Below are 20,854 nucleotides of genomic sequence, written 5' to 3'. Positions count from 1 at the left end.
CAATGCCCAGGAAAACGTTCTGTTCAACGTGAGGCCTTTTGAGACACTGAACGACTGGACAAGTATAACCTCCTCAGAGAACGAATTAAGAACTGGAGTCACTGTAAGTTTATCACAACCGTCACCTCTCCCTTCCATGGGCCAGGCACTGTGGTAGGAGCTGAAGGTCAATTACTTCTTTTATTCAGCACAACAATCCTCTGCGGGAAATACCCATTTTACAGATGAGGAACCTTCACGTCTCAGGGACTCGTCTCAGGGACTCACTCTTGGTCACCCACAGGGGAAGATAAGGCATCAGAATTGGAACCAGTGTTTCCAACTCCTAGATCCATGCTCTGACTCACCCGTGGCCACCCCCTCCCCTTCCCTCTAGACAGAGTTCTTCTCTCAAGAAGCAAACCAGGCACAGGTGTATCACGTCCATCCTATGGGCCATATGATGAATCAGAAGGAGCCCCAGAAGGACAACTCCCTCCGTTACTCTCCCAAACTATTCCTATTCATGTAGACCGTGACCATGACAGCTACTCGACAACATAGCTTTCTGATGCTGCTGCCCTTGGTTCCTCCACAAAAGCAACCAGAAGAAAAAGTTGTAAACTCTGATCCGAGGCCTATGGACAGCGTCTTCAAACCACCCGGTCAGGAAGCCTTTGGATAACGTCTTCCCCATCCTGTTTGGCTTCTTTTTTTTTTTTTTTTTTTTTCAAGTAAACCACACAGAGGGAAACACTATTGAGTACTTCCTAGAGAGATTCTTTCTCTCATAGAGGGAGACCCATAGGGCAAGTAAAGAGAAGACGCTAAGGAGAGAAGATTTGATGGGATTTAAAGGATAGTGAGGGCGCGGTTGTCCACAATCTGACCCTCAGGACAGAGGAATGATGTTTGACTGTCCTGACAAGAAGCTTCTGGTTGACAAATGCTGTCTGGAATTTCCTCGCTGATTTCTTACCCTCACACCGCAGGCCCTGATCCCTGTGGTCCATTATGCAAATGCAAATTACCTGAATCAGGCTGCGTGACTCACCCAGTCCCCTTTAAAGCAACGTGGGCTTCGAGGCCACAACTGCTCAGGGTGGGAACCATGGCTCACAGGCTCCGCTTCTCCTACTGGCTGTTGCTCTGCTGGGCGGCGCTAACTGTGGCGGCAGGTAAGGGTTTTGTGTTTATTCTCCTGTGGGTCCCTAATTAATAAGTTCTGTGAAAAGACAAGATTTGGTTCCATGACTATAGATATCCATCAATTGCAAGAGATTTTGTCAGCTTCCACCAGCTTGTGTGCATAAAGGAGAAAGAAGCTAAAATTTATCATCTGAAGACCTTGGTCCTACTCTCAGCCCTCTAACTGCATGATGTTAGACGTACTTAACCTTTCTGGTACCAGTGACAGAAGTGGTAGTGACAGAAAGTGACAGAAAGAGTAGTGATGATGGGGTTTGTGAGGACCGAATGAGCTATTGTGCGAGAAAAGCTCTTCCAACTTCTAAAACTGTACCAGTCATTACTGTCGTAGAGCTAACAATTTCCACCCTTACAGCAATGTCCACCTCTCACTATCCCCAACAGCACAGTAATTTTGAGGCTGTTTAGTCTCTCTTTGTTAATAGATTTAATTAATCGCAACTAGTTATTTCATAGTTCACCTTAGTTCCAGAACCAGATACTGTTCAGGGAGACGAGACCCAGGATCAAACCAAGTCCCTGCGGGCTCTGCAGGGGCTTGGCCAAACCCTACTCATCCCCCAACACATTCTTTGCTCCCCTCCCAAGGCTCACATAGAGTGGAGAGGGACAGAGACCTCACGGCTGGGGATGACCACCAGAGGTCACCTTGCCCAACCTCTGCCCGAACTCTCGATCAGAGGGGGAGGAGATGTTACAAATAACACCAGCCCCGTTCCCAAGACCAGACTCCCAAACCTCACCTGTGGAAGGTGATGTCTAAAAGAGGCATTGTAGGGGCACCTGGGTGGCTCAGTTGTTAAGCGCCTGCCTTTGGCTCAGGTCATGATCCCAGGATCCTTGGATCGAGTCCTGCATCGGGCTCCCTGCTCAGTGGGGAGCCTGCTTCTCCCTCTCCCAGTCCTCCTGCTTGTGTTCCCTCTTTCTCTGTGTGTCTCTCTGTCAAATAAATAAATAAATAAAAATCTTTTAAAAATAATATAGATAGATAGATAGAAAAATCAGGCATTGTAAAACAGAACTAGCCACCAGACATCTTTCCAGAAAGTGAAGCCTCTTCAGGGGGAACCATTGTAAATATGCAACTGAACGAGTTATAATGAGATTGCAGGTTTATTCACATCTAAAAACCACTAATTAAATGGTCAGATTTGACTTCTGGATTCGGCTCACGCTTCGCCACCGTCCCTCAGACGGCTCGGAAATCCTTCCAGTGCAGCTTTGCTCTGTCCGGGCAGCCTGGGCTCCAGCTGGTGGCTCGAGGACCCAGGCTGGGGCTCGGCCCGTTTGGCCCCAAGTGGGTGTCAGGACTCGCCCTGGCCTCTCCCTCTTGCGCGGCTGCTCCCTCTTCCTGCTCTCACCTCCTCACTGCAGCTCTAACATTCACAACAGCATTGCCCCCACAAAGGCTTTCTTAAGACACAGCTGGAAACTGCAGGCTCTCTCTGTCGCTGACGTCTGTGAATCGTGCGTCAGCCGTGGCTCGGGCCGCATTCCGCTGGGCCTCCCAGAGCCGTGTCTTTGCAGCACCTGCCCTCCTCTCCAGGGCCGGGCCTGTGTCTTTACCATCCCCGAGCTTGCCACAGCACCCGGCACAGCAGCCTGCGCGCAGGGGAAGGGGCTAGATGGGAGCACGGAATGGAAACAGGCCTTGGTGACATTTGCTGGCCTCCAAGCTCTTTCTCTGTAAAATTAGGGATTTGCCAAAATAGCCGGTCATGCTGGGGTCTGCAAAATAAACTCAGTTGTCCGTTACTGTGCGAGAACTCATCACAGGACCCGTGTTCCTTTCTGGCTCACCTCCGGAAGCGCCCACGATTCCATGAGCCGCGTAAAGGAAGAACGGCGCACTTGAACCCCGTGCATAAAGCTTACCTCTCTTAAAAATCAGTACTGCTCATCACAAACCGGCTGTTGTCTGCCCAGATAACCACAGACTGCAGGTAATTGGTGTTTGTTTTTTGTTTTAAAGAAAAGGAACTTCTCATCCCTTAAAAAAAAAAAAGTCATAGTTGTTGGTATGCTATGCATTTCATGTCTAGACTAAAATAAATCCACTTAAAGTTGATATCCAAACTTCAGGCAATATTTTGGCTTGATGTTTTATTATGCTCTAAATTCAAATGTAAGTTATTATTGAACATTTTCTGGGACTGGAATTAAATACTCACTGAGCTTCACAAAAACCTACAGAGAGCTTTCAGCAACTGCCCGCCTTTCATCCAACTTCTTGACTATGTCCTGGGTGGCTCAGTGGGTTCAGCCTCTGCCTTTGGCTCAGATCATGATCTCAGGGTCCTGGGATCGAGCCCCACATCGGGCTCTCTGCTCAGCAGGGAGCCTGCTTCCCCCCACCCACCTGCCTCTCTGTCTGCTTGTGATCTCTGTCTGTCAAATAAATAAATAAATAAATCTGTAAAGTATGATCACATGGGCCCAAGAAAATGGGGCTTGTGTTGATAGAATCTTTCCATAATGTTCAAGATGAATAATAACAGTAGAAAACACCTAGTAAATGCATACTGTGGGTCAGACATGTTCTGAGCTCTTTACATATCTTATTTCAGATAATACAACAAGGCAGTGAGTATTCTCTCCTTTTTAGAAATGAAGAAAAGAGACTTAGAAAAGTTAAGGAACCTGTCAATGGTCAAGGTTCCTAAATGGGAGAATGCCGGGAGCCTGGTTCTAGAGTCTGTGCTTTTACACGCTATGGTCTTCTGCTCAAAGCGTTTTCAATCTGCTTTGAAATATTTGGCCTACTTTGGTCTGATTAAGGTCGCAGAAGGACTCTCATATGTGACCTTCAGTGCCTTTGGTGGCATGTCAGTATGTTACATATGAAAAAACATTTATTTATAATGATCACATTATCCCTGAGAGGTGGAAAGATGGTGACTTTTGCAATTACAGAACAGAGATTTCTCTCAATCGGTTCCATTCCACTGCAGGCCCTGAGCGAGGGGTGAGGAGACACTGGTCTACAGGATGGCCATGTGGGTATTTCAGTGGACGAAGAATATAACCACTGAATAGTCAAAACCTGGCTGATGAATATTCCAAAAGTGGACTCCCAGGGTGCTGTGGAAATATACTGCCAAGGGCCTTAAGCCAGCCTCAGGGTAGGAAAGGCCTCCCCGAGGGAATGAGGCATGAACTCTGCTTAAGAGTGAGCCAGGGAAAAAGGACAGGAAATGGTGCCTAGACCTCTGGAACCAACGTGGTAAAAGCTTGGGACCATTGATGCTTTTGCCAAAATAGCTTTTGTGGAGTAGAAAAAACACAGTCATATTTTAGTAGATTAAATATGAGGGGAGGGGTGGGAATTGAGCTGGAACTATGTAGACTTCTCTCTGAAGTGAGATAAATAGGAACCAAAGAAGTTCATGGCAGATCACTGACGTTTCCTTTCTGAAACACGAAGCGAGGTAGTCTACTTAGAAAGACAGAGAGACTTTTGAAGAGAATTCTTCAAAGGAATGAAGAAGAATGAGAATTTTGAAGAGGCTTTGAGAAGAATGTCAAAGGTTTAGAAGACAGCAGGAATGGAGCTGAACAAGGAGAAACAAAAGAATGGATGAGCAGTGTCAACTCAGCCAGAGCTGGAGACCATGAATGGCATCAACCTCCTCACTCAGATGTGTGGCCTTACCCTGGGACAGTTTCCCAAATCAATCCCTGTGGTTCCCACATTTCAGAACACTTGTGCTGGCCAACCAGTGACCTGAAATAGTCATCATGTATCTAGTTTGCCAGAAGAATGTAGTTTTATGTGGTCCTGCCTCATTCTTGGGTTGGTGACTGGGACAAGCTTGTATCTTGATCTGGAAACCTTGGAAATACCCAGAAAAGAGCCCTGAACACTGCTGGATCTCCCAGAATTAGAGAAAAGCTGCCTAGCTGGCTGTAATACCCCACAGTCAGCAGGAGGATTTTGTGAGTAGTCTCCGATTTAAGAAATGAGATGAGCACAAGAGGCGAGTGGTTGGTTTGTTTTTAACAGCTGGAATACAAGTATACTGAGTAGCAGAGCTTGGGCTTGGCTAAGTCTGATCTGATAACAAAAATGTCAAGATGGAACTTAAGAACAAAGCTAGCTTCTCCGCTAGGGACTGGATTCTCATCTTACAGAAAGTTTTCATGTTACAAAGGTTCAGAACTGTTCTAACTGTGTAGGAGAAAAGAATGAGTGATGTGGGATTTAATCATCTTCTGTGGTTTGAAACAACTTAATCTAGTTTTAGTCACAGGATTTCAATACTCAGTAGCCTGGGTGGGTATGCAAGAAAGGGTCAGTATTTCATTCAAGGAATAGACGCCCATTCAAATTAGCTTAAGAAAAGAGTAGAGCTGGAGGTGGAGTGATTGCTATGGCCATGAACCTTGAGCACAGCCAGGCTTCAGAACGATCAGCCCTGGAAAGTCAAGAACTAAGGCCACTCTCATCACCAAACTGTTACCATGTAGTCTCTTCTCTCTCTTTTTTTGGGTCTTCCCATGCTATAGCTTCTGTGGAAAGACTGGCTTCCCTACTTCCCTACTTCCAACTGGCCAAAACCTAACACTCCCATCCTTGCCCTACACTTTCTACTACCATCTTCCACCAACTGAGTCTCTTTGTTGAAATTCTCAAATGAGAAACTGATTGGTCATTGGTCAGCCAATGAATGAACTGAGTGTCTCTCAGCCAAGGATGTATAGGGGTTCCCGGGGGTTGTGGGTAAAACAGAATCTCCAGAAGGAGTTATGAACACGGGCAGGCGATAGGCATATCCTGTCCGACTAAGAAATCTGATCTAGGTTGTTCTAAAGGTAAGGGGAATCCAGCTCTTTGTCAGCACTCAGCACTTCCAGCCTCCTGTGGGGACTTTGTTTTTCCATTATGCACACTCAGCCCATTCCAGGCCTGTATCGTAAGCCTCCAAGAAAGGGAAGGAATGATTTTCTGAAGGGAAGCTCACTACTTCATAGCCAGTTCAGTGGGATGATACAGAGAAGTAGAGAAGACCTGGACACCTGAGTCCGATCCAAATTTCTTCTCAGAAACTAATTTCATCCCGGTTCTCAGTGCTTGTTCCCCTTCCTCGCTGCTGGGAAGTGAAGCGGACCTCTTGGATTAACAGCCTTTGGGAGGGGTGGTTATTTTTATTTTCTTTTTTTTTTTTTTTAAAGATTTTATCTATTTATTTGACAGACAGAGACCACAAGTAGGCAGAGAGGCAGGCAGAGATAGAAAGGGGGAAGCAGGCTCCCTGCTGAGCGGAGAACCCGATGCGGGGCTTGATCCGAGGACCCTGAGATCATGACCTGAGCTGAAGACAGAGGCTTAACCCACTGAGCCACCCAGCCGCCCCTATTTTTCTTTTCTTAATGTTAACTCTTTTTCTCCACTGAACTTCCTTTATTCAGTTATAATTTACGAACAATAACATAGACAAATCTTAAAGGCACAGACTGATCACATTTTATATATACACGTATATGTATGTTATATGTGTAAACATGTGTGTAAATGTGTGTGTGTGTGTACCTCCACATCCACATGACAACCTCCTGGATCAATCTCAAGAATTCCACTTTTTCCACAAAATAATACATACCCTAAGTGTAAATTAGTTACTTTTTGAAAATTTTTAAACCATAGATCAGTTATATAAATATGTACACTTTTATGTCCAACTCCTTTTGTCCAACATAATACCCATGGGAGGCCTCCACGCTGTTGTGGTAGTATCTCTTCCTTCTCGTGGCTTCTTTTCATTGTGCACACACAGCTTGGTTAGCCATTCTCCTATTGGTGGACACTTGCCCTGTTTCCAAGCTTAAGCTGATATGAATGAGGCTGCTAAGAACATTCCCAAGGGAGTCTTTTGGAGATGCACACACTCATTTCTCTTGGATACATTCTCCAGTGTGGGACTGCTGGGTCATGAGGTGTGTTCATGACTCATTCTGTCGGACCTTTGCAGTTTTTTCAAACACCTTTTAAGACTTCTCTCGTTCTCTCTCCCAATCTTTCCACCCTGCTACCACCTAAAGTATCTCCTTCCTGCTTCTGTGATCAAGCCTGTTTCCTGACTTGCCTACTTCTCTCCACAGGACAGAAAGAGGGAGCCACCCCTCCTGCAGGCTTGCAAGATAACGGAGGCCCTACGGACTGCCAGGTCTTCACACTCACCCCTCCACCCCCCAGGAGGAATCCGGTGACAAGGATCCAGCCCGTCACAAGGACACCAAAGTGTCCCTTTCATTTTTTTCCATGGCAAGGACCTAAAGTCCCCATTAGGTTTCCACACAGACCTTTCCTTCCTTGGAGGTGCAACCACCGGTTTCCGTTTCGTCCATTTTTTTGGCCACACGGTCGCCTTACTCCTCATTATAGGTATTTTCCCAGGGGAAGGCTCTGGAGAGGAAGCTCATCTGAGGAAAGCAAATGGAAAAGAGAAGTCCCAAATACGCGGAAGCAAAAGAAGCCACTGGCACAGAGAAGACTCTAAACTGATTTCTACTTTCTTCTTCCAAACGAAACCAATTGGACTTGAAATATCTTAAACACCACAGACTAGAAATTGTTCTTCTTGTCAGCAGGGAAGATACTGGTTTATAGGTTATTGAGGTTTGCTAATGGGAGCAGTAACTGCATTACTTTACTTTATCCCCGACTGCTAAGATCACAGGATATTGATGCAAATAAAATCCTACAACAGGTGGTTCCGGGAATTCCTATACATACTGAGGTGACAGAAGAATCAGCTCTCTTCTCAATCAAAGCGAAAAACATTTAAATAAACTGATATAAACCAATGAAAACATTAATGACACCTTTTCTACTCACTGGAAAATTTACAGAGCATGGTGTATTTACAAAGTGAACTTTAAAGCAAATTGCAGAAAACTGAACATTTTATTTTTTTCTCTGTTTGGCAGTGGTGTAGATGGGGGCTATTCATTTATTTTTTTATTGAGGTGTAATTGACATAACATTCATATTAGTTTTAGACATGCAATGCGATGATTCCATATTTGTATATATTGCAAAATAATCACCACCGTAAGTCCTGTTAGCAACCATTACCATACACAGTAACAATTTTTTTTCTTGTAAGAACTTTCAAGATCCACTCAGTTTCCTATCAACAACAACAACAAAAGAATTATAAAAATTAAAACAAAATAAATTACAGGGAGTCTAAGATAATACCTTGAAGGTATCATAAACTAAACTACCTAACTTAAAAAACCATTTTTAGCTGTAATAGCTAATGCTGACTGTTTAAGCAACCCTCTCCTCTCTCACTGTTTCTCACATTACCTTGTCCGGATACTAGCTTAAATTGTATATTTCCCCTAAAATTTTCGACATGGGTCTAGGCTCAATCGTCTGATTAAAAGTTTACGTGGATGTTCTGGTGACTCTAGAGCTCCACGGACGTTAAGTTCACTCAACTCTAGGAACCTGAGAGTGCCAGAGAAGTAAGTCCCGCTGACTGCCTTCACTGGGTATCGCTCCAGCCATTCCATAAAACACTGCCTCCTGATTGTGCCACTCACCTTGCCTGGAACATGGAAACTTGGCTTTTGCATGTGAGGTCAGTGGTTTACACCTGTTCCTCCCAAGAACTATGTGCAAAAGTTGCTGCTGCTGCTACTGTTTCGACAGAGGGAAAAAGGAACATAAAGACCTGAGGATGCTGGGAGTGTTGCCTGGGAAATGGAGAGACCGAGAAAACCACCACGCTGTTCTGCCATATGAAAAGATAAAAAGGAAAAAAAATAATTTCCTTCATTTACTTCATAGCTAATTTTCTTATAACAGATATTTGCTTCAAAATTACGGGCTTAAATAAAACCTATATTTGAAATCTTCGCTAAGAAACTCTGTGTTTTGTAATATATTAGCTCTCTCTTTTGCTTTCTTTCTGACTAGAGGGGCATAACCAGAAAAGGGCCAACACAGGGACACCTGGGTAGCTCAGTCGGTTAAGCATCTAACTCGATTTGGCTCAGGTCATGCTTTCAGGGTTGTGGGATCGAGCCCCAGGTCAGGCTCCACACTCGGCATGGAGTCTGCCTAAGATTCTTTCCCTCACCCTCTGCCCCTCCTCCCACTCGTGTGCACGTGTGCTCGCTCTCACTCTCTCAAATAAATAAAATCTTTAAAAAAGAAAGAAAGGGAGAGAGAGAGGGAGGGAGGGAGGGAGGAAGGGAGGAAGGAAGAAAGGAAGAAAGGAAAGAAGGAAAAAAGAAAGAAAAGGGCCAACCTTGGGCAAACTTGAAGACAGGAAAAGGTTTGTGTTGGACTCTCACCTCCCTTTCTGGACCCCCTTTATTCCAGCATGTGCTCACAGGGCCACAAGTTGCCCAAATGAACTTGCTCAGACTGGGCTTTCTCTCCCCAAACATGAGAATTTTGCAATCCCAAACTCAACTGTTCTGAAACCTAGTCCATGAAGACCTGACTGGTTTGATAGATAAACCTCAGGAAACTGAGACAAACTCACCAGTTTCGGGGTTTCTCTCACTGCATCTGTTAGAGAGGGCAGCCTGTGCCTATAGTGTTTCACAGCAAGGACTGTTTTCAGAATAAGCCTGGGCATGGCTGCATCATTCCTCATCCTCGTCGACCATGCGTCCGGTTGCCTATATGAGAAGTAGCCTACATCTGTAATTGAAAACACATGCTTTCATGAATAAAAAAAAAACTGCATCATTTTGCCTAATAAATTGTTCTTTCAAAATACAGTGATGGGGCACCTGAGTGGCTCAGTGGGTTAAGCCTCTGCCTTCAGCTCAGATCATGATCCCAGAGTCATGGGACTGGGCCCCACATCGGGCTCCCCGCTCAGCGGGGAGTCTGCTTCTCTCACTCCTCTGACCCTCCCCCTGCTCTTGCTCTCTCACTCTTTCTCTCTCCCAAATAAATAAATAAAATATTTTTTTAAAAAAATACAGTAATGCTGGGCTGTGGGCTCTGCCCTCCATGCAGAGTCCGTTTAGGATTTTCTCTTCTCCCTCTGCCCCTCCCCCTACTCTCCCAATCCTTCCCCCTTCCAGTAAATAAACAAATCTTTAAAAAAAAAAAATTACAGGGAAGCCTAGCAGGTGTGTTGACTCAGGAGGAGAACAGTCTTCATCACCAATACTTCAAAGTGAATTTATTTATCAAATATGTTCCTCTTAGGGGCACCTGGGGTGGCTCAGTTGGTTAAGCCTCTGCCTTCAGCTCAGGTTATGATCTCAGGGTCCTGGGATCAAGTCCCACGTTGGGCTCCCTACTCAGCGGGAGCCTGCTTCTCCCTCTCCCTCTGCTGCTCCCCCTGCTTAGGCATGCTTGCACTCTCTCTCTCTCTCTCTCTCTCTGTCAAATAAATAAAAGAACTTTGAAAAATATATGTTCCTCTTAGTATACAGGTGATACTTGTGGCTTTTGAAGCAATGGCAGGGTGTGATAATTCTTGCCTGCATCTTTGCTTTGTGGTGTGAACAGCCTGTGCAAGTCTAAAGTTCCAGTCATGCTAAAGAGGCATGACCTGAACCTAATCATCAGACAAGCCCAGACTGAGGAACTTTGACAGAACACCTGCTGCATACTCTTTAAAAGTGTAAATGTCATGGTAGACAAAGTCTAAAGGAGATTAAAGAGACATGAGGGGCACCTGGCTGGCTCAACTGGAAGACGTGTAACTCTGGATCTCATGATAGTGAGTTCAAGCCCCATGCTGGGTGTAGACGTTACTTACTTACTTGCCTACATACATACATACATACATAAAACTAAAGAGACAAGATAACTAAATGTAACATGTAGTCCTAGAAGTGGGAAAGAGAGGAGAGATTTCCAGAAAAGATATTATTGGGACAGCTGGCAAAATTTTAATATGACCATGTGTCAGGTCTTAATGTCTTAATGTCAGTGTTAAATTTTCTGAATTTGATTATTATGTAAGAGAACATTTTTTTTTTAAAGATTTTATTTATTTATTTGACAGACAGAGATCACAAGTAGGCAGAGAGAGAGGAGGAAGCAGGCTCCCTGCTGAGCAGAGAGCCCGATGCGGGGCTCGATCCCAGGACCCTGAGATCATGACCTGAGCTGAAGGCAGAGGCTTTAACCCACTGAGCCACCCAGGCGCCCCTGTAAGAGAACATTCTTACATAAAAATATGAAGTATGAAAATATAAAGTATTTGAAGTATTTGACCATGATTTCTGCAACTAAATCTCAAATTATTCAGGAGGCAGCCAAACCAGGAGAGGAAGGACACGCAGGCTGCATGGGGTTTGCTACTAAATGATTGGTTTGTGGTGCATTAAAACACCAGGGATTGCTAAGCTCCTGATTAAAAATGAAAAATTCAGAAAGAGTGGAATTATTTTATAAGTGTTACCTTATGGCATCTGGAAACTTACTTTAGGAGGTGTGTAAGTTTGCTGGCACTTCTATCACCAGATGCCACATACTGGGCAGCTTAAACAATCCGAATTTACTTTCTCACAGTTCTGGAGGCTGAAAGTCAAGAATCAAGATGTCAAGAAGATAGTTTTCCTCTGAGGCCTCTCTCCTCCACTTGCAGATGGATGCCTTCTTCCTGTCTCTTTACATGGTCTTTCCTCTGGGCATGCGTGCCCAGTGTCTTTCTTGCATATGCAAATTTTTTCTTCTCTATTTTTTTAAGATTTTATTTTTTTTATTTGTCAGAGAGAGAGAAAGAACGTAAGCAGGGGGAGCGGCAGAGGTAAAGGGAGAAGCAGACTCCCCACTGAGCAGGGAGCCTGATGTGGGACTGGATCCCAGGACCGTGGGATCATGACCTGAGCTGAAGGCAGAGCTTAACTGACTGGGCCACCCAGGTGCCCCCAAATTTTCCCTTCTTAATAAGGATACCAATCAGATTGGCTTAGGGACCACTCTAAAATCCTCATCTTAACTTAAATCACCTCTCTAAAGGTCCTATCTCCAAATATAGTCACATTCTGAGGTCCTGGGGGTTAGCACTTCCACATATGAATGTTGGGGGATAAATTTGGCCCCTAACAGGAGGTATCCAATTTTGATAACAGTTAGCAACTAAACTCCCAGAAATGATCTAGAGAAAGCTGGCTTTGATTCTAAAGAAAAGAGTATTACAATGCTCAGGTACTTTCATACATAAAGAAATAAAGAGAGAATCAGCACTTTCCTGTTTTAAGCACAGAGCATACTTGACTTGTTTTTATAATAAAATGTAAGTAACTATCACGTTCCCAGTAGAACCTCCAGGCTTGTTCTAAAGAGACACAAAGAAAACAAGGATGGAAGATCCAAGAAAGAGTAGACACAACTGAAACAATGTGCTTGGACCATTGGTTCCATATACCGCAGCAACTCCTAGGATCAGTGCCAAGTAAAACCGCTGAGTCATCATGAAACAGCTCTAAACTGGAGACACCAAGTCCATCCACAGTAGAACCGGTGAACGAATCGTTACTGTATCATATACCCAAATACCGCACAGCAAGGCAGAACCATGGATTACAGCTTCACACAACAGCATAAATCAACCCCACGAGTTCATGTTGACAAAAAGAATTCAAATGCAAAAGAATGAGATTTCATTTATATGAAATTCAGGAACAAGCAAAACTAATCTATAGTGACAGAGGTCAGAAGAATGATGACTTTTAATGGGTAGTTGGCTGAGGAAAGGTAAGAGAGCCTGCTGGGAGCTGGAAATATCCCAGGTCTGTACATTTATAAAGACTCATCAAGCTGTATGCTTAGGGTTTATATAGCTTACTATATGAAATTATCTATTAAAAATCTTTAGTGCTGCAGTGTATGGGGAAATCTGTAAATACATGCTAACTATAATTGTAGGTTTATCAAGCAAGCACTCAAATATTCTATGACCAGTAGCTGGCAAGCTTGTGTAAAGTAATACTTCACTGATAAGTCAGACAAAGAAGGACGAATACTGGGGCACCTGAGTGGCTCGGTCAGTTAAGCGGCTGCCTTCTGCTCAGGTCACAATCCCGGGGTTCTGGGATCGAGTCCCGTATTGGGCTCCCTGCTCAGTAGAAAGCCTGCTTCTTCTTCTCCCTCTGCTGCTCCTGTTTGTGCTCTCTCTCTGTCAAATAAATAAATAAAAACCTTTAAAAAAACAAAAAGACAAACTGTATAATATATATACTGTATATTATCACATATATGTGGAATCTAAAAAAGCTGAACTCCAAGACACGGAAAGTAGAATGGTGGTTACCAGGGGCTGACAGGCAACCCAGGAAATGGGGAAATATTGGTCAAAGAGCATAAACTCCCTATCGTAAGATTAACACGTTCTGGGGCTCCTGGGTGGCTCAGTGAGTTGAGCCTCTGCCTTCAGCTCAGGTCATGATCCCAGGGTTCTGGGATCGAGCCCCGCATTGGGCTCTCTGTTCGGCGGGGAGCCTGTTCCCGATCCCCCCTTTCTCTGCCTGCCTCTCTGCCTACTTGTGATCTCTGTCAAATAAATTAAATAATTAATTAATTTTTTAAAAAAAGATTAACACGTTCTGAGCATCTAACATACAGTTTGGTGATTACACCTAATGATACTGTACCAGAGAATTGAAAGTTGCTAAGAGAGTAGATCTTAAATATTCTCACCATGAAAACAGAACTGGTATTTATGTGACAGGATGGAGAGTTTAGCTAACACCTTTGTGGTAATCATACCGCAATATAGAAGTATGTCTAAGCACCATGTGGGGCACCTTAAACTTACACAATGGTAGATGTCAACTGTATCGCAATAAATTGCGGGGAGCAATATTTCACTGGATCATCACGTCGTAAGAGTAAGCAGAAGACCGCATGTTTTTTAGTATGTACCAACAAGCGTTTGTCTTTCCCAGCTAAGGCAAATTTAAAACAGAGCAGTTTGAACAGCCCTAAATATAACCCTGTATGCTTCATACAGTTGGTGAGCCAAAGAACCACACAAAGAGATTAACACACCTTCCAAACAGAAACTCTCTCACAATTTTGACGTTGGAAATGTATGATACGGGTTCTTATTACGACGGTAGCAGCTCAGTGATTGGTACCGAAGGGGCCATGACAAAGCGTGACATCTGAAACCTCCCGACACAGATGACAGGTCCTTAAAGTGGCCTGCGTGACGTGGCCTCTCCCCTCCCCATCCCCAGCCTCTCTCTCTCCGACCTCATCTCCTACTACTCTCTTCCTTTCCCACTGCACTCAGACACACTGCATTCCTGGCTGTTCCTCAGACAAACCAGGCACACTCCCTCCCCAGGACCCCCGGACACCTCCTCCTGCAGGGCCCCAGAAACCCACATTCTCCACCTGGGTCCTTCCCTCACTTCTCTCGGGACATTCATAAAATGCCACCTCTCCACTCCCTGGCAATCCTAGCGAAATGCGCAGCCACAGATGCTTTCCCTCACCCCCGTTCCCAGCTGTGTTTCTATCCCTAGCATGTATCACATTCATTACTCTTAATGCCTTCCTAGTTATCTTTTTTATTTTTTGTCTTTCATCAGAAAATAAGTTCCTTGGGTGCCTGGGTGGCTCAGTGCGTTAAAGCCTATGCCATCAGTTCAGGTCATGATCTCAGGGTCCTGGGATCGAGCCCCGAATCGGGCTCTCTGCTCAGCGGGGAGCCTGCTTCCCCTTCTCTCTCTGCCTGCCTCTCTGCCTGCTTGTGATCTGTCTGTCAAATAAATAAATAAAATCTTTTTAAAAAGAGAGAGAGAAAAAATAAGTTCCTTAAAGGCAGTGTTTTGTACCTATTGTGTTCACTCCTTTATGTCCAACACTGACAATAATACCTGCATATACTAGGCACTCAATAAATACTTGATAATGAACTTTTAAACTTCCTGATATTCAACCATAGTTGCTTCCAAATCAGTTTCCACATATCAGGGGAAACCTGAGGATTTTTAAATCTCCCGAAAAAAAGGAACTTCTATTGAGAAGAAAATAAGGCACATACATTCCTCTCAAAAAAAAAAAAAAAGCTGCTGCTACCCATGCATATTTTTGGCCTTCTTTTAGGAATTTTAACATGAATATTCCTATTTCACTGCTGATAACATTTCTCCCTTTTAGGAGTTTGTTAGAGAACAAGTTGGAATGACAACCGGAGATAGAGAATCCACCAATTTAACTGCTCATTCATTTTGTAAAATTTTTTCAGGTTTTTACTAGCAACACCTGTCACTTAAAAAAAAGAAAAATCTGAGTCCAGTCCTCCTCATAAAGTTCTCCTCCATGCTCAGGCAAGACATATAGATCTGCTGGGAGGGCTAATTACCTGAGGTGTCTCTTCAAACTGCTATTCCTTAAACATCTGTTCGCCAGGGAGGAGAAACTGATTTTCTGGCAACAAAATTAGTAACACATCTTGGTTCATGTCCTAAACAGAAGGTTTATTATATGTTCTGTACATAGTAAATACTTTAATTTCTTTAGAACTTTCGAAATTTCCTTCACCTAGAGACTCAGATGCCCTTCATTCAGAATAGAGGTAGAGTTCATAGAGTAATTGTAATAAAGTGTTCAAGATGTGTTTTAAAGTTCTGCTCCTGTGTTGGCAAAGTATTTCTCGTTTTCCATAGCTCCTTTTCAGTTTTGTTTGGTGAACTTTTCTCAAAGGAACACGTGGAGAAGGACATTAAGGGCTTAAATTTTAGACACAAAATGGATCGCTTATTCCCCCTCAGCAGCATGCTCTACACTTCCCCAAACGCAGAGTCCCGGCGGACTGACGGATGACGTCCTCACACCCGCCCGCTGACGTCACGGCTGGAGCGTGTCTGGGGCCGCACCCTGCAGACCCCCGGCCGCACGCCCACGGCACAGGCGGTGTCAGGGCGCACCTGCCAATTTCCATTCATCGTGAGCATCAGCCCACGTCTTGGGGCTCGTACAGAAACCGCACCGGAAAATCGTGCTTCCCCCGGATCCTCCGAACCCGCTCTGGATCAGCGCCCTTGGAAGTGCCGGATCGGAACCTCCTGCCGCTCTGCCTCGGCCCTTCTGCTCACATTTCATCGCTAGGAGGCAAATTTCCTTCCATAATTCTCCAGCTACCTTTTCTCTTAGGATTTTTGGTGAAGTCCACGTGCTTCCCCACCCGCCCCACGCTCCCATCGGCCTCGCCCTCCTCCAGCCATGGCTTCTGCCTTCCGACCTGAGTCACCAGCCCCCTGCTGACGTCAAGGGAGCACTGACGTCATGCTGGGACGGACTACGGGCGCGTGTAACGACCCGTGTCCACGAGAGGGCGCCACTGCGCCGGCCCTACCGTGTGACGCACCGCGGATCGCGGTTCTCCTTCGCAGCCCCCTCGGTTCAGATAGATTAAGAACTCCTCAACATTGAGCCCTTAGAGTGGAAAAATACCGCTAATTGCATGGGCAAAAGGAACGGATGACACCCCTCGGGTGAAGTTCATCACGGCTTAGTCCCTTGTCCTGTGGGTTGAGCGCCGTGAGCCGGGCTGCTCTGCCGCCTCCTGGATGGCGCCGGCAGCACTGGACAGCCCCTGCGGAGCCAAAGGAGTGGGGGTCACCGTGGTGGAATGGATTTAGAGCCAAGTGTAGCAAGCCCCCAAGCTCAGAACTTTCATAATTCTCCTTAAATAATCCCTATTCGCCCAGACAGAACTGACTTCTTCAACCTCTTCTCAGACCCAACAGAAGAATGGGAAACTGACCACCTTACTTAAAGACAAGTGTATTTAAGAATACTTTCTGTTGGGGCGCCCGGGTGGCTCAGTGGGTTAAAGCCCCTGCCTTCGGCTCGGGTCATGATCCCAGGGTCCTCTCTGCTCGGCGGGGAGCCTGCTTCCTCCTCTCTCTGTCTCTGCCTGCCTCTCTGCCTACTTGTCTGTCAAATAAGTAAATAAAATCTTTAAAAAAAAAATACTTTCTGTTGTCCAAAATCCATAAAGAACTTATCAAACTCAACACCCAAAGAACAAATAATCCAATCAAGAGATGGGCAGAGGACATGAACAGACATTTCTGCAAAGAAGACATCCAGATGGCCAACAGACACATGAAAAAGTGCTCCACATCACTTGGCATCAGGGAAATACAAATCAAAACCACAATGAGATACCACCTCACACCAGTCAGAATGGCTAAAATTAACAAGTCGGGAAATGACAGATGCTGGTGAGGATGTGGAGAAAGGGGAACCCTCCTACACTGTTGGTGGGAATGCAAGCTGGTGCAGTCACTCTGGAAAACAGCATGGAGGTTCCTCAGAAAGTTGAAAATAGAGCTACCCTATGACCCAGCAATTGCACTACTGGGTATTTACCCTAAAAATACAAATGTAGTGATCCGAAGGGGCATGTGCACCTGAATGTTTATAGCAGCAATGTCCACAATAGCCACACTATGAAAAGAACCTAGATGTCCATCAACAGATGAATGGATAAAGAAGATATGGTATATATACAATGGAATACTATGCAGCCATCAAAAGAAATGAAATCTTGCCATTTGCGATGACATGGATGGAACTAGAGCGAAATAAGTCAATTGGAGAAAGACAACTATCATATGATCTCTCTGATATGAGGAAGTCGAGAAGCAACATGGGGGGTTTGGGGAGTAGGAAAAGAATAAATGAAACAAGATGGGATCGGGAGGGAGACAAACCATAAGAGACTCTTATTCTCTGAGGGTTGCCAGGGGGAGGGGGTTAGGGAGAGGGTGGTTGGGTTATGGACATTGGGGAGGGTAAGTACTATGGTGAGTACTGTGAAGTGTGTAAACCTGGCAATTCACACACCTGTACCCCTGGGGCTAATAATACATTATATGTTAATTTTTTAAAAAAGAATACTTTCTGTTGACTGGCACTGTGGAAGACAGTATGGAGGTTCCTCAAAAAATTAAAAAGAGAACTACCATATTAATCCAGTAATTCCACTACTGGAAATTTACCCAAAGAATACAAAAACACTAATTTAAAGGAATACATGCACCCCAGTGTTTATTGCAAGCATTATTTACAATAGTCAAATTATGGAAGCAACCTAAGTGTCCATCAACAAATGAACAGATAAACAAGATATGGTGTATATATACATACTGGAATATTATTCAGCCATAAAAAGAATGAAATCTTGCCATTTGCAATAACATGGATAGATCTAGAGAGTAGCATTAGCTAAGCAAAATAAGCCAGTCCGAGAAAGACAAATACCATATGATTTCACTTATACATGGAATTTTAAAAAACAAAACAAAAGAACAAAAGGTGGGGGTGGGGGTGGCGAGACAAAGCCAAAAGACAGACCCTTACGTAGAGAACCAACTGAAGGGAGGTGGGGGGGCAGAATGGGTGAAATAAAGGGGATTAAGAGTGCACTTACCTTGATGAACACTGAGTAATATAGAGAAATGCCGAATCACTATATTAGACACCTGAAATGAGTATAACACTGTATGTTGGTTGCATGGAATTAAAATAACATTTTTAAAATGAACAAGTAAATACATTCTGTTGGCTGGGCTGCATTTCCCAATACAAAATAATTTTGGTCTAAAATACAGCTTAAGGGACACCTAGGTGGCCCAGTCCGTTGAGCATCTGACTTTTGATTTCAGCTCAGGTTGTGATCTTGGGGTCCTGGGGATCAAGCTCTGTGTCAGGCTCCCTGCTCAGTGCAGAGTTGCTCATCTCTCTCCCTCTGCTCCTATCCCCGCTCTCTCTCAAATAAATAAATAAAATCTTTAAAATATAGCTTAGGCCAAATTGTATTATCTAAATCTGATGTTCACCTTTGTTTTCAGTAGGAAGGAAAAACATTTACAAAGGAAAATCTCCAAAACTCAAGCTACAATCTACTTTACCTTTTTAAAAAGACCTTTAATATCTTTTATTCACAGAAGGAGGAAACCAAATGACTGATACACAAAAAGAAAAAATACGTAAAAATACATGTAACCTCAGTAGTAAACAAGAAAATATACAGCAAGATAATTTTTGCCCACCAGACTGGTCAAAATGGAAATTATTAGTAATATCTAACATGGTCTGGGTGTGGAGAAATAAACTTCCTCATACACTGTGGGTAGAAATATAAAATGGTGCAGCATTTTTGGAGTGCAGTTTGGCAGAATCAGTCAAAATCTACAACGAAACATACCTGGAGCTCCTGGGGGGCTCAGTGGGTTAAATGTCTGACTCTTGGCTTCAGCTCAGGTCCTGATCTCATGCGTCATGAGATCAAGCCCTGTGTTGGGCTCCGTGCTTAACGGGAGTCTGCTAGAATAGTCTCTCCCTCTGCCCCTTCCCCTATTTGTGTGCCCTCTCTCGCTCTCTCTAAAATAAATAAATAAATAAATATTTTAAAAATAAAAATAAAGGACACCTGTGTGGTTCAGTTGGTTGAGTGTGTGCCTTTGGCTCAGGTTGCGATCCTGGTGTCCTGGGATGGATTCCATGTTGGGTTCCGTGCCCAGCAGGGTGTCTGCTTCTCTCTCTACCTTCCCCCCTGGTTGGGATCTCTCCCCTCTACATTCAAATAAATGAATAAAATCTTAAAAAATAATTAAAATAAAATGAAGCAGGGGCGCCTGGGTGGCTCAGTGGGTTAAAGCCTCCGCCTTCGGCTCAGGTCATGATCTCAGGGTCCTGGGATCAAGCCCTGCATCAGGCTCTCTGCTCAGCAGGGAGCCTGCTTCCTCCTCTCTCTCTCTGCCTGCCTCTCTGCCTACTTGTGATCTCTGTCAAATAAATAAATAAATAAAATATTTTAAAAATAAAATAAAATGAAGCATAGTTTTGCAGCTTCAACTGTCCGTCTCTGGTGAATTTTTTTCTCCAGCGTCCATTCTACATATATTTTCCCAGCATTGTAGAAGCCAGGTGGTTCCACAGGTAAACTGTCATTGTCCTAAACCAATCAGCACCATCCTATTTCCTTCTGCTCCCATGATTAATTCAGGCAAAGGAATTTAAGAGAGGTCCAAGCCAATAAGTGCATACCGTTTCCTTGGCTACAGTGCTTGACTCCAGTGAGCAATATCCACATTCAGCCTAGAATGAAGTGAAGTTTGGTCTGATGGCTAGAGAAACACACTTCCTCCCCCATACATGAATGAAGCATGTGGCTCCAGGAGTCAAATTTCCCAAAGTGTATATTATCTAAACTAAAATTTTATTTATTTTTTAAAAGATTTTATTTACTTATTTGAGAGAGAGAGAGAATGAGAGAGAGAGAGAGAGCATGAGGGGAGAGAGGTCAGCAGGAGAAGCAGACTCCCTCCTGAGCAGGGAGCCTGAGGTGAGACTTGAGCCCTGGGACTCCAGGATCATGACTTGAGCCGAAGGAAGTCGCTTAACCAACTGAGCCACCCAGGTGCCCTAAACAAAAATTTTAAAATTCATTCATCTAAATAATCATACTTGTATATTTATTTTAACAAACACCATGGGCTCTACCATTTATTGAGTGACTCTGTATGTGTCCCTTAAACCTTCTAAGCCTAGTACCTTGCCTATAAAATAAAACTTACATTCCTGGGTGCCTGGGTGGCTCAGTGGGTTAAAGCCTCTGCCTTCGGGTCAGGTCATGGTCTTAGTGTCCTGGGATCGAGCCCCGCATCAGGCTTTATGCTTGGCAGGGAGCCTGCTTCCTCCTCTCTCTCTGCC

The 20,854-nt window shown here is 44.3% G+C and overlaps 1 protein-coding gene across 1 annotated transcript; it reads left to right on the top strand.

Annotated features, from left to right (window-relative positions):
- The first annotated feature begins 1,090 nt into the window (after positions 1-1,090).
- On the top strand, positions 1,091-7,685 carry LOC111149211 (odontogenesis associated phosphoprotein). The gene is made up of 3 exons (XM_022506159.1): positions 1,091-1,157; positions 7,288-7,426; positions 7,571-7,685. Exons 1-3 carry the CDS (start codon positions 1,091-1,093, stop codon positions 7,683-7,685), a joined length of 321 nt encoding a protein of 106 aa, XP_022361867.1.
- Positions 7,686-20,854: the final 13,169 nt, after the last annotated feature.

This window comes from Enhydra lutris, unplaced genomic scaffold (genome assembly GCF_002288905.1).
Source record: "Enhydra lutris kenyoni isolate GAN:26980312 unplaced genomic scaffold, ASM228890v2 scaffoldscaffold21, whole genome shotgun sequence".
NCBI lineage: Eukaryota > Metazoa > Chordata > Mammalia > Carnivora > Mustelidae > Enhydra > Enhydra lutris.
This window is presented reverse-complemented; position numbering and strand designations above follow the sequence as displayed.

Bases quoted from the DNA above. Each gene is read 5' to 3' on its own strand.
- LOC111149211 (XM_022506159.1), top strand. From the start codon at position 1,091: ATGGCTCACAGGCTCCGCTTCTCCTACTGGCTGTTGCTCTGCTGGGCG. The intron at 1,158-7,287 runs GTAAGGGTTTTG...TTCTCTCCACAG, and splicing joins GGCGCTAACTGTGGCGGCAG to GACAGAAAGAGGGAGCCACC. The intron at 7,427-7,570 runs GTGTCCCTTTCA...TCCTCATTATAG, and splicing joins CCCGTCACAAGGACACCAAA to GTATTTTCCCAGGGGAAGGC.